At 40.0% G+C, this 15,687-nt stretch overlaps 2 protein-coding genes across 3 annotated transcripts; both read left to right on the forward strand.

The window, feature by feature from the left end:
* The first annotated feature begins 3,316 nt into the window (after positions 1-3,316).
* Positions 3,317-3,652, forward strand: LOC137732759 (uncharacterized). The gene has a single exon (XM_068472036.2). It carries the CDS (start codon positions 3,317-3,319, stop codon positions 3,650-3,652), a length of 336 nt encoding a protein of 111 aa, XP_068328137.2.
* A 6,703-nt stretch (positions 3,653-10,355) lies between these two features.
* Positions 10,356-15,687, forward strand: LOC137731715 (protein NPGR2). Of its 2 annotated transcripts, none has more exons than XM_068470905.2 (6): positions 10,356-10,624; positions 11,131-11,414; positions 12,599-12,851; positions 13,224-14,440; positions 14,755-14,908; positions 15,158-15,687. In XM_068470905.2, the coding sequence occupies exons 2-6, from the start codon at positions 11,151-11,153 to the stop codon at positions 15,472-15,474; spliced, it is 2,205 nt and encodes a 734-aa protein (XP_068327006.2). In that variant the 5' UTR covers positions 10,356-10,624; positions 11,131-11,150; the 3' UTR covers positions 15,475-15,687. The 2 variants fall into 2 exon arrangements, with proteins under 2 accessions (XP_068327006.2, XP_068327007.2); XM_068470906.2 differs by having other exon boundaries at positions 11,241-11,414.

A 15,687-nucleotide genomic window follows, 5' to 3' on the forward strand; every position in this document is an offset into this window, starting at 1 on the left:
CAGCCCAGAATTTGGGCCTGGGCCGCACGACTATAATTAATTAGCCCACCTATAGGCTTTGGTCCACTATTTTAGGCCCCGAGTTTAAATTGCCTCTTTTTTTTAGACAATTTGGGTTTTATAATTTTTCACCCACACTTTAATTTTGGTCCCAAGTCCAAATAATTAATTCAATTATAAATATAGACCCCAAAGATCTATTTGCATATTTTCTTGTTGCATATTTTGTATATATATTTGTGTTTGTCTGCAGGAACATATGAACGTGAAGTTCATAATTCTTTCGAAACCCAAAGTTTCTAGAAACATGCCTTATTTTGAAAACCTAAAGTTTTCCTTAAAAACATCATCCTTGAAAACCCGAAGCTTTTCATGTAACTTTAAACCAATGAATTGATTTTTCTCTATTACACTAACCACATTCTTGTCCATTTATTTTGTGATAAGGACATATAAATTTTAACAAACTCAACTTCATCGTTTTAGAGGTCTTCGGAAGAAACTACTTGAAGTGGGTCCAAGATATGAAGCTCCACCTCACTGCAAATAATTTGCGTCCCTCCATTGAAGATGAGATGGACAACCTGGTTGGCGAAGCCGAGAAAACCACTACCATGATCTTCATCTGAAGACACATTCATGATGCATTGAAAACTGACTACCTTGCTGAGGAAGATCCATTAGCACTTTGGGTCACTTTGGCTAATCACTTCGATCACCAAAAGGACATCTTCTTGCCTGGAGCAAGACATGATTGGCAGCATCTACGCTTCCAAGACTTTAAGTCTGTGAATGAATATAATTACGAAGTTTGTTGAATCCGATCACTTTTCAAGTTCTGTAACAAAAACTTGACCGAAGATGATCTCTTGGAGAATACCTATTTGGCCTTCTCTGCTACCAATATTGTCCTGCAACAACAATATAGAGGTTAGAAGTTCACTAAGTTTTCAGATTTGATCTCTGTTTTACTTCTCGTTGAAAAGCAGAATTAGCTGTTGATGAAGAATCATCAAGTTTGACCTATTAAGGTGACTGTTGTGCCTGAAGCACACTATAGTACAAACTAACGCCCAAAACGCCAACATAGGTGTGGTAGGGGTGGCCATAAGCCACCCTGTCAAGCTCAACAGAGCCAATGCCCATCTAAGGGAGGAAACGAGCCCAGAAGCATTCTACCCTTGCTCCCAAGGCCCCAAACTTCAAGAATAAGGGCAAAGCACTTGTCACTATAGATGCAGACATGTGCTACCACTGTGGTTCAAAGAATCATTGGTCCCGTGTTTGCCGTGCTCCCCAAAAGTTGTAACTGAATATCATTCTCGTCATAAGAAGTTTGAATCAAACTTTGCACAAGTGGATGAACTGAAGAGTACCAAAATGAAGGTTTCTGATTTTCAAGAAGCCATTACCTCTATGGAAGATTGGAATATTTGACATGAACTATTTTTAGTTAATTTTAGAACCTTGGGGGCCGAATTCCACCTAGTGGCCAAACCCCTTCCTTGTTTTTGGTTTAAGTTTGCACAATTTTCCTTTATGTTTGGATTATTTGTTGGTGATTTGTTTTTGGATATTAAGCTTTTTTTAATCACCATCCTTGAATACTTAAAATTACTTTGAATATATATTTGTTTTCGAACTTTTATGCATGTGACGAATTCAAATTAATTTTTATTTCTAGGTATGACTTGTGGGAAAGTTAGTTATTTGGCAGATGGTGCAACCACGCACATTGTTTTACGTGAATGCATATGTTCACTAACTTCGTACCTAAGAATGCACCTCTGATAACCCTCTTTGGCCCATTTAACTTGATTAAAGGATACGGTAAGGCACGTATAATGTTGTCCATTAGTACAATCTTGAGTATTGAAGAGGCACTTTATTCTCCATGTTCCAGCAGATGGTTGTTGAGTTTCAAGGATATTAGAGATAATAATTACCACGCTGAAACTTATGTAGAAAATGCAGTTGAATTTTTGTGCATCACTTCCTACGAATATGGCCAGAAGCGTATTCTAGAGAAGATGGAGTGTATCCCGAGTGGTCTCTGTATACTACAACCATACACCCTATAGAGAGCCATTATGTGGCTGGTCCTACTTCAGGGACTGTGAAAAACACTTTGGCATGATCGTTTAGGACACCTTTGACGAACAGCGATGTGCGGTATCCTTAAATCTTCACATGGGCATCCATTAACCCAAAGTTTAGGTTCGATTCAAGGAATAACATGTCAAACCTACTCTATGGGAAAGCTTATTATTAAGCCTTTTTATGAGAAGATTCATTCGAATCATTCTATCTTTTTACAAAGGATTCAGATGGACATTTGTGAACCGATTCACCCTCCCTGTGAACTATTTAGATATTTTATAGTTTTGGTTGACGATTCCACATGTTGGTCACACGTGTGCTTGTTGTTCATAAGGAACGCTGCATTCTCCAAGCTGTTGGCTCAGGTTATTAAGCTCAGGGCTCACCACCCTAATTATCTAATCAAATCTATTCGATTAGATAATGCTGGAGAATTCATATCTAAAACTTTTGATGACTATTGCATGTCGGTTGGGATTGAAGTTGAACATCCAATATCCCATGTTCACACCCAGAATGGCCTAGTATAGGCATTCATTAACCATTTATAAATGATTGCTCGATTGTTGGTTATATGTACCAAGCTCATGGTTGCTGTTTGGGGCCAGGCAATATTGCACGCAACCATGTTGGTCTGCTAGAGGCCTGTTGCGATCCAGCCATATAGCACCATTCAGTTGGTTACTGGATATGAACCTGACATATCGTATTTGCGCATTTTTGGTTGTGCGACCGATATGCTGATTTCGCCGCCTTTACGTACAAAAATGGGGCCTCAACAAATGATGGAAATCTATGTCGGATATGATTCTCTTTCAATTATTCGTTACCTAAAACCTTTAACAAGCGATCTACACCCATAGACGAGTCGTTGGCCAACATTACAAGTCGGTACCAACACTACCTGTCAGCGAACTACACCCATAGACGAGTCATTGGCCATTCATGAAATGGATGATTGACTTGGTAAAGCCAATGTTGCCCGTTACTGAGGGCAGATGCATGATGATCATGGAAACTGATTACTTCACCAAATGGGTAGAAGCAAAAACCATGACAACTACAACTAAGACGGACATAAAGCACTTCATATGGAAGAACATCATTTGCCGATTTAGCGTCCCTCAATCCATCGTCACAAACAATGGTTCGCAATTCGTAAGGCAAAGATTTGGCAAAATTCTTCCAAAAATATAATATCAAGTAGTATACGTCGATGCCAAGGTATCTTCAAGGCAATTGGCAGACAGAGGCATCCAACAAGATGATTCTCTACTACCTCAAGAAATCCCTCTCCGACAAGAAGGGAAAGTGGCCAAACGGACTCCCTAGATATCTACAGGTGTATTGCACAACTAAACAACGAGCAACCGGCGAGACTCATTTTTCTTTGGCATTTGGTTCAGAAGCAATCATTCCTCCCAATGTCATCATGCTAAGTATCAGCACTCTACTGTCAAGCATCGAGCAAAACAGTAATGAGATGGTCAAAAGCTTCGATCTGGCAGAGGAGAAACGCGAGAAGACCATCACCCGCATCGCAACTTACTAGTAGCAGCTCATTTCCAGCCCAGAGATCTAGTCCTAAGAAAAGCCTTCATTACTTCCCACAGAGAAGGCTCTAAAAAGATGGATCACATCTAGGAGGGTTCATACAAGATCAACTGAGTAAACAGCAAGAGTAGCTACACCCTCGCCACCATGAACGATAAAGATATCAAAAAGCAATGGAACACCTACAATCTAAGGAAGTACCATGTATGACCTCCCTCTACATCAAAGCCCGAAGACTCAAGTAACTCAATAGGCACCACCTCACGACTCGAGGATTATCCAGTTGTTATGCAATTTCTATTTTACAGCTAAGTTTTCGTTCGTTTCATTGATTTTTCAATGAGGAATTCATAAGCAATTTACAACTTGGCTTGACTGCATGTTTACAACAACTGATCAATTTTGCACTTCAAAAGAAGCCCGACTCTTCTTAGGGACTCATCACAGGAATTGCGCCCCCTAGGGACCAACCATGTTTTCTAGTGTGAGATGGTAAACCAATTCCCTAACACCCACATGGGTTTGCTCTCCAATGCGAGAGGATAAACTTACACTCTGAATATCCAGATGTGGATGAGTTGGGTTGTTTTGGTATAACTAGGTGCACAATGGCTTACGCTGGGATTCCTCGAAGTAGCCATAATAGTCTTTTTCAAGGCTTACCTAACTGAAGGATTTTGGGTTTCTTGGCCTAATCCGTGGGAAAAATGGCCTTAGAGACAAAGGAGGCCTATTACACAGTATGTCCTATGGACGGCTGCCTTGGAACCCTAAAACTACTACCAAGTGCACTAAGGTAGCCTACAATATCCAGAAGACTGCCTATGGCTTGCCCTTTGAGCACTAAGTCGTGCTAAACTTATACAACTGCATGTTTCTATGAAAGGTTAAACTAGTTCACGCGCATATACGGAGTTTTATCCATTGTATACATGCTACGCAGTCGATAAGCTTCATTTCTGCCAAAACGCGGAGTGATCTACACTAATTCCTAAAGTGTTATGATACTTGCTACGCAACTCACGGAGTTGGTTACATAAAGTATGTTGTGATGCAGGCCACATAGCTCAAAGGATAAAAGAAAGCCAATGTTAACAACCAAGTGGTCATGCAGACTCGTTTGCTTCTGTAAGTAAGGAATCCAGCTGCCGACCCTATGGCTAACAACTTTGCAAAAAGTTTTATATCTACACTAACGACTACATAGGCTAAGTGGGCATGTTTGCTTATAGAAAAGTAGCACGCTTGCCACTAGTCTAAAGGTCAAAGGTTAGGGCATGACCAAAAGAAGTGAAGATGAAGAAAAGCGAAGGAATCAAGTTTATTAAATTTCTAGCAAAATTAATAAACAACTAGCAAAAGCCGAATGAGTTTAAGCAAAGTAAAAAGCAACAAGGAAAATAAAGAAAATCCTAAAGACTACTTAGAAGACTACTCTTCAACAAATCACATGGCTACTCGGTCGACACCTTCAGCAGTCATGATGCTTTCAGCAATGGCATCATCCGGCGCTTTACCTCTGGCTGTCCTAGCCTAGGTACCAACTTCTCCGACTACTTCACCAATGGAAGCCTTAAAAGTAAAGGCAAGCAAGTCTTCTGGAGAAATATAGAAGGTCTTGAAGTCTTTCCCAGCAAACACAAAGTCAAACGACATACCAAAGAGATAATCTACATAACCTAACTTGTAGAAATCGGCATAACTCTGAGCAAGCAAAGCCTCGACCCTAGCCTTCTTACCCTTCAACTGCTCGTTTTCCTCAAGCAAACAAGCACGGACGCGCTGCAGCACCTCCACTTCCTTCTTCAGACTTTCGTTGATCTTCAAAGCACCTTAGAGCTCCAACACTTGAGGTTCAAGCCTATTGATGATCTTCTTGAAGTGGATCACTTGGTTATAAGCAACAATCAACTTTTCGTCTTTTGCATAAGCAGCGAAACGAAACTCAGAAATGGCTCGCTCAAGATCTTGAATCTGAGGTATGTAACAACTAATCTCCTTCTGTGCACTTTCATACTTAACTTGGATCACATTAAGCCTAGTCTTCAAATCAACGATCTCTTGGCAAACAGTCTCAAGCTGCAGAGAAGTGGGGATAGAGATATTAAACCCCATCAAAACAGTAAGCTCAGATTCCAACTTTTTGATTTTCTCGGTCGAGGAATAGGCTTTGGCTGCCATAGTCTTTGCCATCCCCTTGGTATCCTGTTGGTCAAGGAGCATAAACTCGGTTGCAGAATCGTTGTTTTCTGCATCATAACAAGCAGAGTAATCTTCCTATACTCGGTCGTATGCTTCCTAAAAGAACTTGGGTAAACAACCCTTTTAACGGCATCAACAAGTTTGGCACACGCGTCTATATCTTCAAGTAGATATGGTTTCAAGAGCGCACAAATCTTAGCAGCCTCTCTAGAAACAGGCTTAGTGGATTTCTCACAACTGCCTATGCAAGCAACCTCTTTTTTCTCAGCATGCGAATAAATCTCAGCAGCGAGAGGAGTGGGTTTTGGCACCACGTTAGCAGTAGAGTCCACCTTATCGTTCTTCATAGTAGTAAGTCTCTCCAAATGTGAACTTGACTTAGGCCCTGACAGACGTTTTGGCATAAATTTTAGTATAAGAGGCATGACAGAACCTCTACACTGAGCAATCCTAGTAGCAGCCAACGCCTCAGCCTTAATTCACTTTATCTCCTCTTTCGGGGGCATCCCGCCTTTCTCCCGATGAAAAGGACTAAGTAGCCAACGCCACTCACAGTACTTAGAATAGATATCTGGGGCAATATGCACTTTCTTCATATCTGGAAAAGTCTTAGGAATCGAGCCGAATTCTGAATCTACAAGAACAAATGAGGATAATCAATAAATCAGAAAGCTGTTCAGCGAAAGTACAAAGCAGCCTAGAGACTAAGCAGTCTACTTACTGATGATGAAAACCATCGAAACACGCAACTTAGGGGAATAATCATACTCCCACTCTTCACTTATCTCCAAAGTCTCATTGGCTTAATCAAGACCTCATTTGCTCGAATGATCGAAGAGACTATAACGGGATTGCAGCTACCTAACTCCTTTAATGTGGCCTATGTCGAAGAAGTAAAAAAATTCATTGATGGTCAAGTCTAAGTCGAAGAATTGGCTTAGATTGAAGAACCCCACCATCACACGAATCGCATTCAGAGAACATTGAGTGGGGGCACACTTCATGGAGCAAAGTATTTCTTGGAAAAAACGCGGCATAGGGAAAGTGAATCCCAACACAAAGTAGTAGGGGTGAAACTTGATGGCTCTTCAAGCCCCGCTACATGGCTCATGGCTGCTACTTCCTTGACACGCTTCACATGAACCCCCGACTAAATGGCATGCCTATATGCCTCAAGAAAGTTTATAAACGAGTCATCAGAGCAAATTTTGAAGTGAGTAGCCTTGAAGTAACCCACCTTACTCAAGGACCCATCTTGATGATACAACGGCAGTACACCATCATCACCCTTATGGCTTGAAGAAGACATGCTTGAAGAAACCCTACCAAGACTCGAGGAAAATTCATTAGATGGCTGCGAAAAAAAAAAAAAGAAAAAAAGCATGCTAGGCCCACGACCCAAGATTGCCGGAGCCTAGAAAGCAGCGCCAGGCCCTACAGCCTGGACCGTATCTCTCATCTCGGCCCAAGTCAGCAATAAGGGGGCAGGCACCCCAGCGCACCCCTTAGCCCATTCAAACAGGCCAAGCCCAACAACTCTCGACCTCACTTTCTCCCATTAACACACGGGCCCAAGCCCATAAAAAAAAAAGAATAAAGAAAAACAAAACAAGGCCTAAGCCTCCTCAGTTTAGTCCACCAGTCTGGCCCGTGCCAGAGCCCAGCGCCTCAGTGCCCATCAGTGTAGTCCAAGCCGAGCCTCACCTGGCCCAGCCAGCCACCATCGCGCCAAGTAGCACCACAACAGCAACCCTGCCAAGGCTCCTCAACCAATTTTTGACACATTCTCGACCCACGTCGAGCCAAATTTCGAGCCTCGAGGCTCCCAAAAATTAAGAAGACAAGGAAAAATCAACTTTTTCTCACCTTAGTGCAGCGTGAAGACAAAGAAAGCAACGAAAGACAGTCATTTGCACATGCAAGTGTAGGAGATTGCTAGGGGAGGGGGAACAAATATCCTCTATTGCTAGGGGAGGGGGAACAAATATCCTCTAGCTTTCTCCTTTTGTAGGATAGAATAAATTGCTCTATGAAATTGATTTAATAATCTACTTAAGGTACAATTAAATAGACTTTAGAAGTAATTTATTTCCTTTCCTAGAAGGATCTAATTTCCAATTAAAGAGGGAATCTACATCAAAATAGGAAGTAATGCTCTGTTTCCTAAAACAAGAGAAGATCTCTACATCTGCTGCCCTTTCTTACAATCATCCCAACAGGCGTGTGGCCATTTGTGGAGCCAAAATAATCAAGAAAATTATGGAGGTGATATGTGGATTTTTGGGTGAAAATGACAAAATTATCCTTGAGGCACACCGGGATTCCCACACACATACAATAGACAACAATGGCTCAATCAAGGTCAAAGGTGATTAAAATGGTATTCTTTTAAACCCTCTCATCACTCCTCATCAAATCCTCACCCACAAGGTAACTCCCAATTATTCATTTCAAATTGGGATTAATTACCAAATTAATTGCAAGATATTATTTGACGTAATATCTTGCAATTAGGGCCAAATTTCTACCATAAGTGGCTGATACCGATTTCTCTAAATAAGGCCGGCCATACACTTATATATAGCCCCACATTTCTCCAAAAACCTACGTTGATTCCCTTCCTAAAATTCTCTAAACACTTTCTCTCTCAAATTCTAACTTTGGCATCGGAGACTCTTCGACCAAAGCTCCCCGCCCCCCCCCCCCTCTATTAGTCATGGGCGTGTGAGGCTCTTGGCCTTAATCTTAGGTGTTAATTGTTTTGCAGGTGCATTTTCGTTCAAGGAGAAGAAGGCAGAAATTTGCATCCACAATGGAGTCAAGTTTTGGAAAGACCTTTGGGTGTTGAATGATCCTTTAATTAATTTTGTTGATGCTAATAAATTTCCCAAAGATGACTTTCCAATCTCTTCTTTTCTTTGGGACAGTTGGTGGGACGTCTGTAAGCTAAGATCTGCTCTTTTAGAAAACTAGGTCAGAAACATAATCAGTTGGCCTGCTAGGACTATTGGTGCTGGAGAGGACAAACTTATATAGAAATGCACTTCAAATGGTACTTTCACCGTAAATACGACCTATAATGTGTTAATGATTGTGAAAGAAGGCTTGTTTTTTATTGGTTTGAGATTTGGACTCTCAAAATCCCCCCAAACTTAAATTCTTCATCTGGCTCATTGGTCAAGGTAAGTTTCTTACTAATGAGCAAAGAACCAAATGAAACTTAACTGTGGATTCCTCTTGCAACCTTTGTTCTTGGCCTTTGCAGACCATCACACATTTTCTAAGGGAATGTAGCAGAGCTAAATGCATTCGGGATATTCTACGGATTCCTTCTCAATTGTGCAATACTTTTAATTTGCACTTGAAAGCCTAGTTGATGGCTAACGTGACGTCCAAGGTATTGTGGTCTGACAAAATAACATGGAATTGTTTGTTTGTCTTTACTTGCTGGTATATCTGGAAATGGAGGAAGCACCAAGTTTTTGATGTGGATTTCTCCCTCCCTAGTGATCTTAGAAAGGTTACTATTGGAGCTACATCTAAATGGATGGATTCTCTTCTAAAAATTGATAAATCACCTTCTCAGATGCATGTTATGTTGAAGTGGGTGCCTCCTATTTTCGGTTGGCACAAGTTGAATGTGGATGGCTCTAGAAAAATGGTTTCGAACAACATTGGTGCTGGAGGAATTCTCTGTGACCACAATGGTGATTGCTTGGAAGGTTTCTCTATTAATCTAAGGCAAGGGTAGATTATAAAAGCTGAAGTTTGGGGTTTGTATTTCGGACTTCAGCTTGCTATTGAAAAAGGCATATCTAAGTTATTCACCGAGATGGACTCTTCCTCTGCTGTATTACTGTTGAACCAGGCGGTGGAAGATACCTTTCACCCTTTGCTACCCTTCTGAAGAGTTGCAAGGATTTGATGAAGAGAATTGAGCATTGTGTACTAAAGCATATTTTTAGGGAAGTGAACAATGTTGCGGATTAGCTAGCCAAATGAGCTACAATTTGGACCTTGGGTTGTATTGTTTTCATTTTCCACCCTAATAGCTTATGCAACATCTAACGGATGATCTTGTAAGCACCCTTATGGGCCGCTTTATTGTTATTAATGCTATGTATTAGATTGTTTGGAACTTCATCCCCTCTATTCACCAAAAAATAAAAATAAAAAAAATAAAGGCCCAAAATGCATGACCGAGGGGTCTGGAACTTCATCCCCTCTATTCACCAAAAAAAAAAAAAAAAAAAAAAAAAAAAGGGGGCCAAAATGCATGACAGACCGAGGGTGAAATTCGTGATTACAGTCAACCTTTATCTTGTTGCTGGGGCCGGCAGTTAGACAACACATAAGTGAAAAAAGGGGATTAATTTTTCAAAGTGGGCCCAGGACAATCCTTTCGAGTGGAATTGCCTGGCACTCTTAAAATTAATTAATTAATTGATTATTTGTTTTCGTGTGATTATACAGGTGCCCGGAGTCTTCCCTCTGTTCACACCTTTGAATTGAAGGGGGTTAGCATTCGTAATTATGCCCCAAACTTGAGTAGCTCCGGAAACACAACGGTTTAGCAATTTCTCAAGCAACCCACAAGAAAAAGAGAGAAAAAAAGGACACTTTGGCTGCTTTGGATTCTTGGGGAGGAAAAGTCCAAGCGACCCCTTTCTTTGGATGAATTGGAGGAGAGAGAGGGGGATGCATCATGCATGGGGAAATTGTTGATGGCTTGTGGGCTCAGGCAATGCTTTTTGCTGCTAGCCAAAAGGTGCTTTTCTTGGAAGCTGCTTTTGATCTCAGCTATTCTTCTCTCATGCTGTGATGGGTTTTTCCCACTCTTCAACTTTTATGTTCCAGAAATCGTTGTGTTTTCTCGTGCTGTGGTGTTTTTTGTGCTGAATTGAAACTTGGGTTCGGAATATTTCTGGGTTTTTCTCTTAAATTTCCTTGCTTTCAATGTTTTATGAGCTAGTTGGATGATTAATGTTTGCAACTGATGGATGTTGGTGATTCTGTGAAAGTGGGTTTCCTGAATATTGCTGAATCTTCCATATGTAGGGAAAGGTTTGGAATTTTGAATTATGGGAATTTAGGAGTTGATAGTAAAAAATGTGCTTATACCGTCAATGGGTGTGTTTCTGGTCATGATCTATGAGTATATGAAGTGTAAACCTACTGAGAGCTCTGTCATGTATGTTCATTGAAAAGCTGTGATTTTTTTTCCTAATTTGTTTCCGGTTTTTTTTTTTTTGGTTAATGTTAATTCGGAAACAGTTCGATTGGAATGATCCGGTATGAGAACTAAGAATTGGATGAGTAAGAGAAGATTCAGCATTAAAGGGAGGTTGGAAAAAATGCTAAAGTGTATACGTTCCGCTGAGCAGTTAAGGTTAGATGAAGTTCCTCATTCATCCGACTCCCTTGCTACTCGGGACTACTCAGCTAGTGGTGGCACTGGCTACTCATCGCGGACGGGTGAGGTAGAAACAAAGGTGGATAACAGCAATATCGAAGAAGCTGAGTCGTCTCTGCGAGAGAGTGGTTATTTGAACTATGAGGTTGGTTGCATCTGAATTTGACATACCTATTACTTCCTTGTTGGCTTTTGTTTTTAAGTTTAATTCCTTGTTTGTCAGCCTTTATCTATTAAGTTCAACAACTTGAACAAATCTGAACATTTTCGTAGAATGGAATTAAGTTGCACATTTTGTGCAGCTGCAAATGCTATGAATGATTATGTTTTGTGGTTAGTTCTGCCCTTATAGTCCTGAAAATTTATACCAGAATCGTGTCAAAACTTATGTTGTGTGACTGTTTCTTTGAGTTTATCCTTCAAATTGTTAATTTGTTTGTGTTAGCTGTTACTATATGGTATATAGTGGTATATAACCTAAATTAATTCATTAGTTAGAAGGTTTTTTAGCCAAAATGGTCCCTGGGATTGGCATAACAACTCACTTTAGTGCCTAAGATTTAAAATTGATAGAAGTGGTCGCTGAGATTGTCCACCGAAATCAATCATTTTGGTCATTCCGTGAAAAATCTCCGTTAAATTCAGGGTATTTTTGTCAAATCAACCCCTCCACTTTCTTTTTCACCCTTCAGCCCATTTCCCTCCGCCAAAATCAGCAACGTAGTGATTTTTTTAGGGAAATGAGAGAAAAGGGTGAAAAAGCAAGTGGAGGGGTTGATTTGACAAAAATACCCTCAATTTAACGGGGATTTTTCACGGAACGACCAAAGTGATTGACGGTGGACAAATTCAAAGACCATTTCTATCGATTTTAAATCTCAGGGACCAAAGCGAGGAGTTATGCCAATCTTAGGGACCATTTTGGCTAAAAAACCTTTTTTTATAACCATCTCTTCTGTGAAAATAAATAGATACCTATAAATGTAGTTGGTAATTCAAGTACGTAACGCCAATTTTGACAAAATCCTGAGTGCCATTGTTTGCCATTTGGATGAAATTGGAAAGTTTGTTTGACAAATTAGTTTTGGATAATCATTGTCATGGGACACTGAAGTCCAACCAGGCTTAATTTCTTGTAGGAGTGGAATTTGGTCAATTACTCCACTGATAGAATCCAACCTTTCTTAAATAGGAGAGTCTTCAGATTTCACAAAATGACCTCATATCAAATCATCTGCACGGTTACACTTATATGATGCTGCAGTTTGCTTTGAATATTCAGTCGTATCCATATAATTCCAAAAGCTAAGAGACCTGTGTATTTTATAGGAAGCAAGAGCTCTATTAGGAAGGCTTGAGTATCAAAAAGGTAACACAGAAGCTGCTCTTCATGTATTTGAAGGAATTGACATTGCTGGTGTGATTCCCAAGATGAAAGTCTCCATTTCTCGAAGATGCGAGACCAACAGACGCCGTTCTCAAAGTGATTCTGTCCCACCCATGTCAATGCATGCTGTTAGTTTACTCCTTGAAGCTATTTTTCTTAAAGCAAAGTCGTTGCAGGGCCTTGGACAGTTTGGAGGTATCCTTCCATCTCTTGTTCACTTTCCTGTTCCTGTTTGTCTTATATATGTTCATACTTTTGCAACTTTCTTGCGTCTTGTCTGTGATATGTTTTCACATCATGAGCTTTGAATGCTCCCGGGATCATTTAGTTTTCGTCTGCAACTATAGAACTTTATAAAGAATATAACTTTTGTTGATCACACAATTAAAGTTTGAACCAAAACGGAAATTCATGCATGTGTGTTTGATACATTAAGCTGCATAGTTTGGCCGCTTCTGCTGTGCTTTCTAGTTGTAAAATTATGAATGTGTAAGATTATTAAGATACTACACTTTATTATTTATAAATTCTGTAGAGCTAATTTTACTTGCTTACCTAATTTTGCAGAAGCTGCTCAATCTTGCAAACTTATTTTGGACACTGTTGAATCTGCATTACCAGATGGCTTGCCCGAAAACTTTGCTTCAGATTGTAAATTACAAGAGACTGTAGGTAAAGCTGTTGAGTTACTTCCAGAGTTGTGGATACTTGCTGGGGCTCCCCAAGAAGCTATCTTATCATACCGGCAGGCTCTCCTCTATCGTTGGAATCTTGACATTGAACTTGCTTCAAAGATGGAAAAAGAATTTGCAGTTTTTCTCCTGTACAGTGGTTGTGATGCAAACCCTCCAAATCTCCGTTCACAGATGGAAAGCTCTTTTGTGCCAAGAAACAATATAGAAGAGGCTATTCTGCTGTTGTTGGTTCTACTAGGAAAATTTGGTGCTGGAACAATTGCATGGGACCCATCAATCCTTGATCATCTTTCTTTTGCCTTGTCCGTTTCAGGGAAAGTGAGGGCCCTAGCCCATCAGGTTGAAGAATTGATTCCTGGAATTATGGGAAGACAAGAAAGATTTTGCACTCTAGCTCTTTGTTACTATGGTGAAGGTGAGGACTTGGTTGCTTTGAATCTTTTGAAAAATATTTTAAATAATCGAGAGAACACAGACTGCATTCTGGAGTTGTTACTGGCTTCGAAGATTTGCAGTGAAAATTTGGTTTGCATTGAGGATGGGACCAAATACGCATACAAGGCACTGTCAGATTTGGATGGAAAATGCAGCCAAATGTCGACTATCGCAAATTGCCTACTTGGTCTTTCCCTGTCAGCTAAATCCAGATCAGTCACTTCCGATTCTGAAAGGATTTTGAAGCAGTCTGAAGCAATACAAGCACTACAAACTGCTGATAAAATTACGAAAGATAGGAATCCTTACATTTTATTTCACCTTTGTCTAGAACTCGCTGAGCAAAGGAAGTTGGATATTGCACTTTATTATGCAAATCAGCTATTAAAACTTGAGGCTGGGTCCAGTGTAAAATCATATGCTCTTTTGGCACGAATATTGTCAGCTCAAAAACGGTTCATTGATGCTGAGACTGTAATCAATGCTGCTCTAGATCAGACGGGGAAGTGGGATCAAGGAGAACTGTTGCGAACTAAAGCAAAACTACATATTGCACAAGGCCAGCTGAAGAATGCCATAGAAACATACACCCATCTTCTGGCTGTTCTTCAAGTTCGGACTAAAAACTTAGGTGTTGACAAGAGGCTTTTAAAGGTAAATGGTGGTAATTCATTGTGATCCATTTACTATATTTGAAATGTGTCTTCACTGTATTGCTGGCAAATCTTTTCTTACTTGTAGCCAAATTTTGCATTATTTCGTAACACTAGTGGATCATAAACTTCATGTATTTCCAAATATTGATTTGACAATATTTTAGTGTTATAATGCATAACCATTATTTGTTATTTGAGATGTTTAAGGAATATGCTATTAAAGTTTATCCTGAGTACCCAATTAATATTTACAGAAAACTGTTTTTAGGTAGCAAATTTTAGGATATATTATGTCTCTTTATACATTTACAGAGTAGGAGAAACCATAATAGAAGTTTGGAAATGGAGACGTGGCACGACTTGGCCAATTTATATACAAGCTTGTCCCAATGGCGGGATGCTGAGGTCTGCCTTTCAAAATCCCAGAGCATCAATCCTCATTCTGCTTCCAGATGGCATTCTACAGGTATATTTCTGTAGCTATATTTGTTTATATGAAACACTGGAATTCATTGGAGTCTTTCCGTCTTGGATTCTTATATTGATGGCATGATTACTTTTTATTACGCATTTGTCTCCTTAGCAGAAAATCTCAAAAGAGTAAAAAGCCATAGCTTGTTACTTTTGGGAGGAAAGTACTCAAGTTTGTTGCGAAATCTGTCTTTCATAATCCTTCACTGTGGATCTTCTTGTAAAACTTTGGTTATTTTGCTAGGTTTCCTCTATGAAGCTAAGGGTCTCCAGCAAGAAGCTTTGGAATCTTTCAGGAAGGCATTAGATTTCGAACCTACCCACGTCCCAAGCTTGATATCCGCTGCCTGTATTCTAAGACAGTTCGGTGGCCAATCTTTACCAGTCGCCAGAAGCTTTCTCATGGATGCGCTACGACTTGACAGAGGAAACCCTTGTGCTTGGTACAATCTCGGGCTGCTGTACAAAGCTGATGCGAGGGCATCAACGCTAGAAACAGCCGAGTGCTTTGAGGCAGCAGCCTTTTTTGAAGAACATGCTCCGATCGAACCCTTTCGATGACCACCTCTACTTGTTGCACCTTCGAAACTATGTATGATAGAATCAGAAAGTGGTTTGTAATATATATATATATTTTTTTTTTTGAAATTATACAAAAAGGTGAATGCATAGAAAAGGAAAAATGTTGGTATCCTTGTTTCATCTGCTTCGCTTGAAAATATATATGTGAAAGTTTGTTTGTTTATTTATTTATTCTCCTATTATTTACCCAAA

Source organism: Pyrus communis, chromosome 16 (assembly GCF_041283825.1).
Source record: "Pyrus communis isolate YQ-2024b chromosome 16, ASM4128382v1, whole genome shotgun sequence".
Taxonomy (NCBI): domain Eukaryota; kingdom Viridiplantae; phylum Streptophyta; class Magnoliopsida; order Rosales; family Rosaceae; genus Pyrus; species Pyrus communis.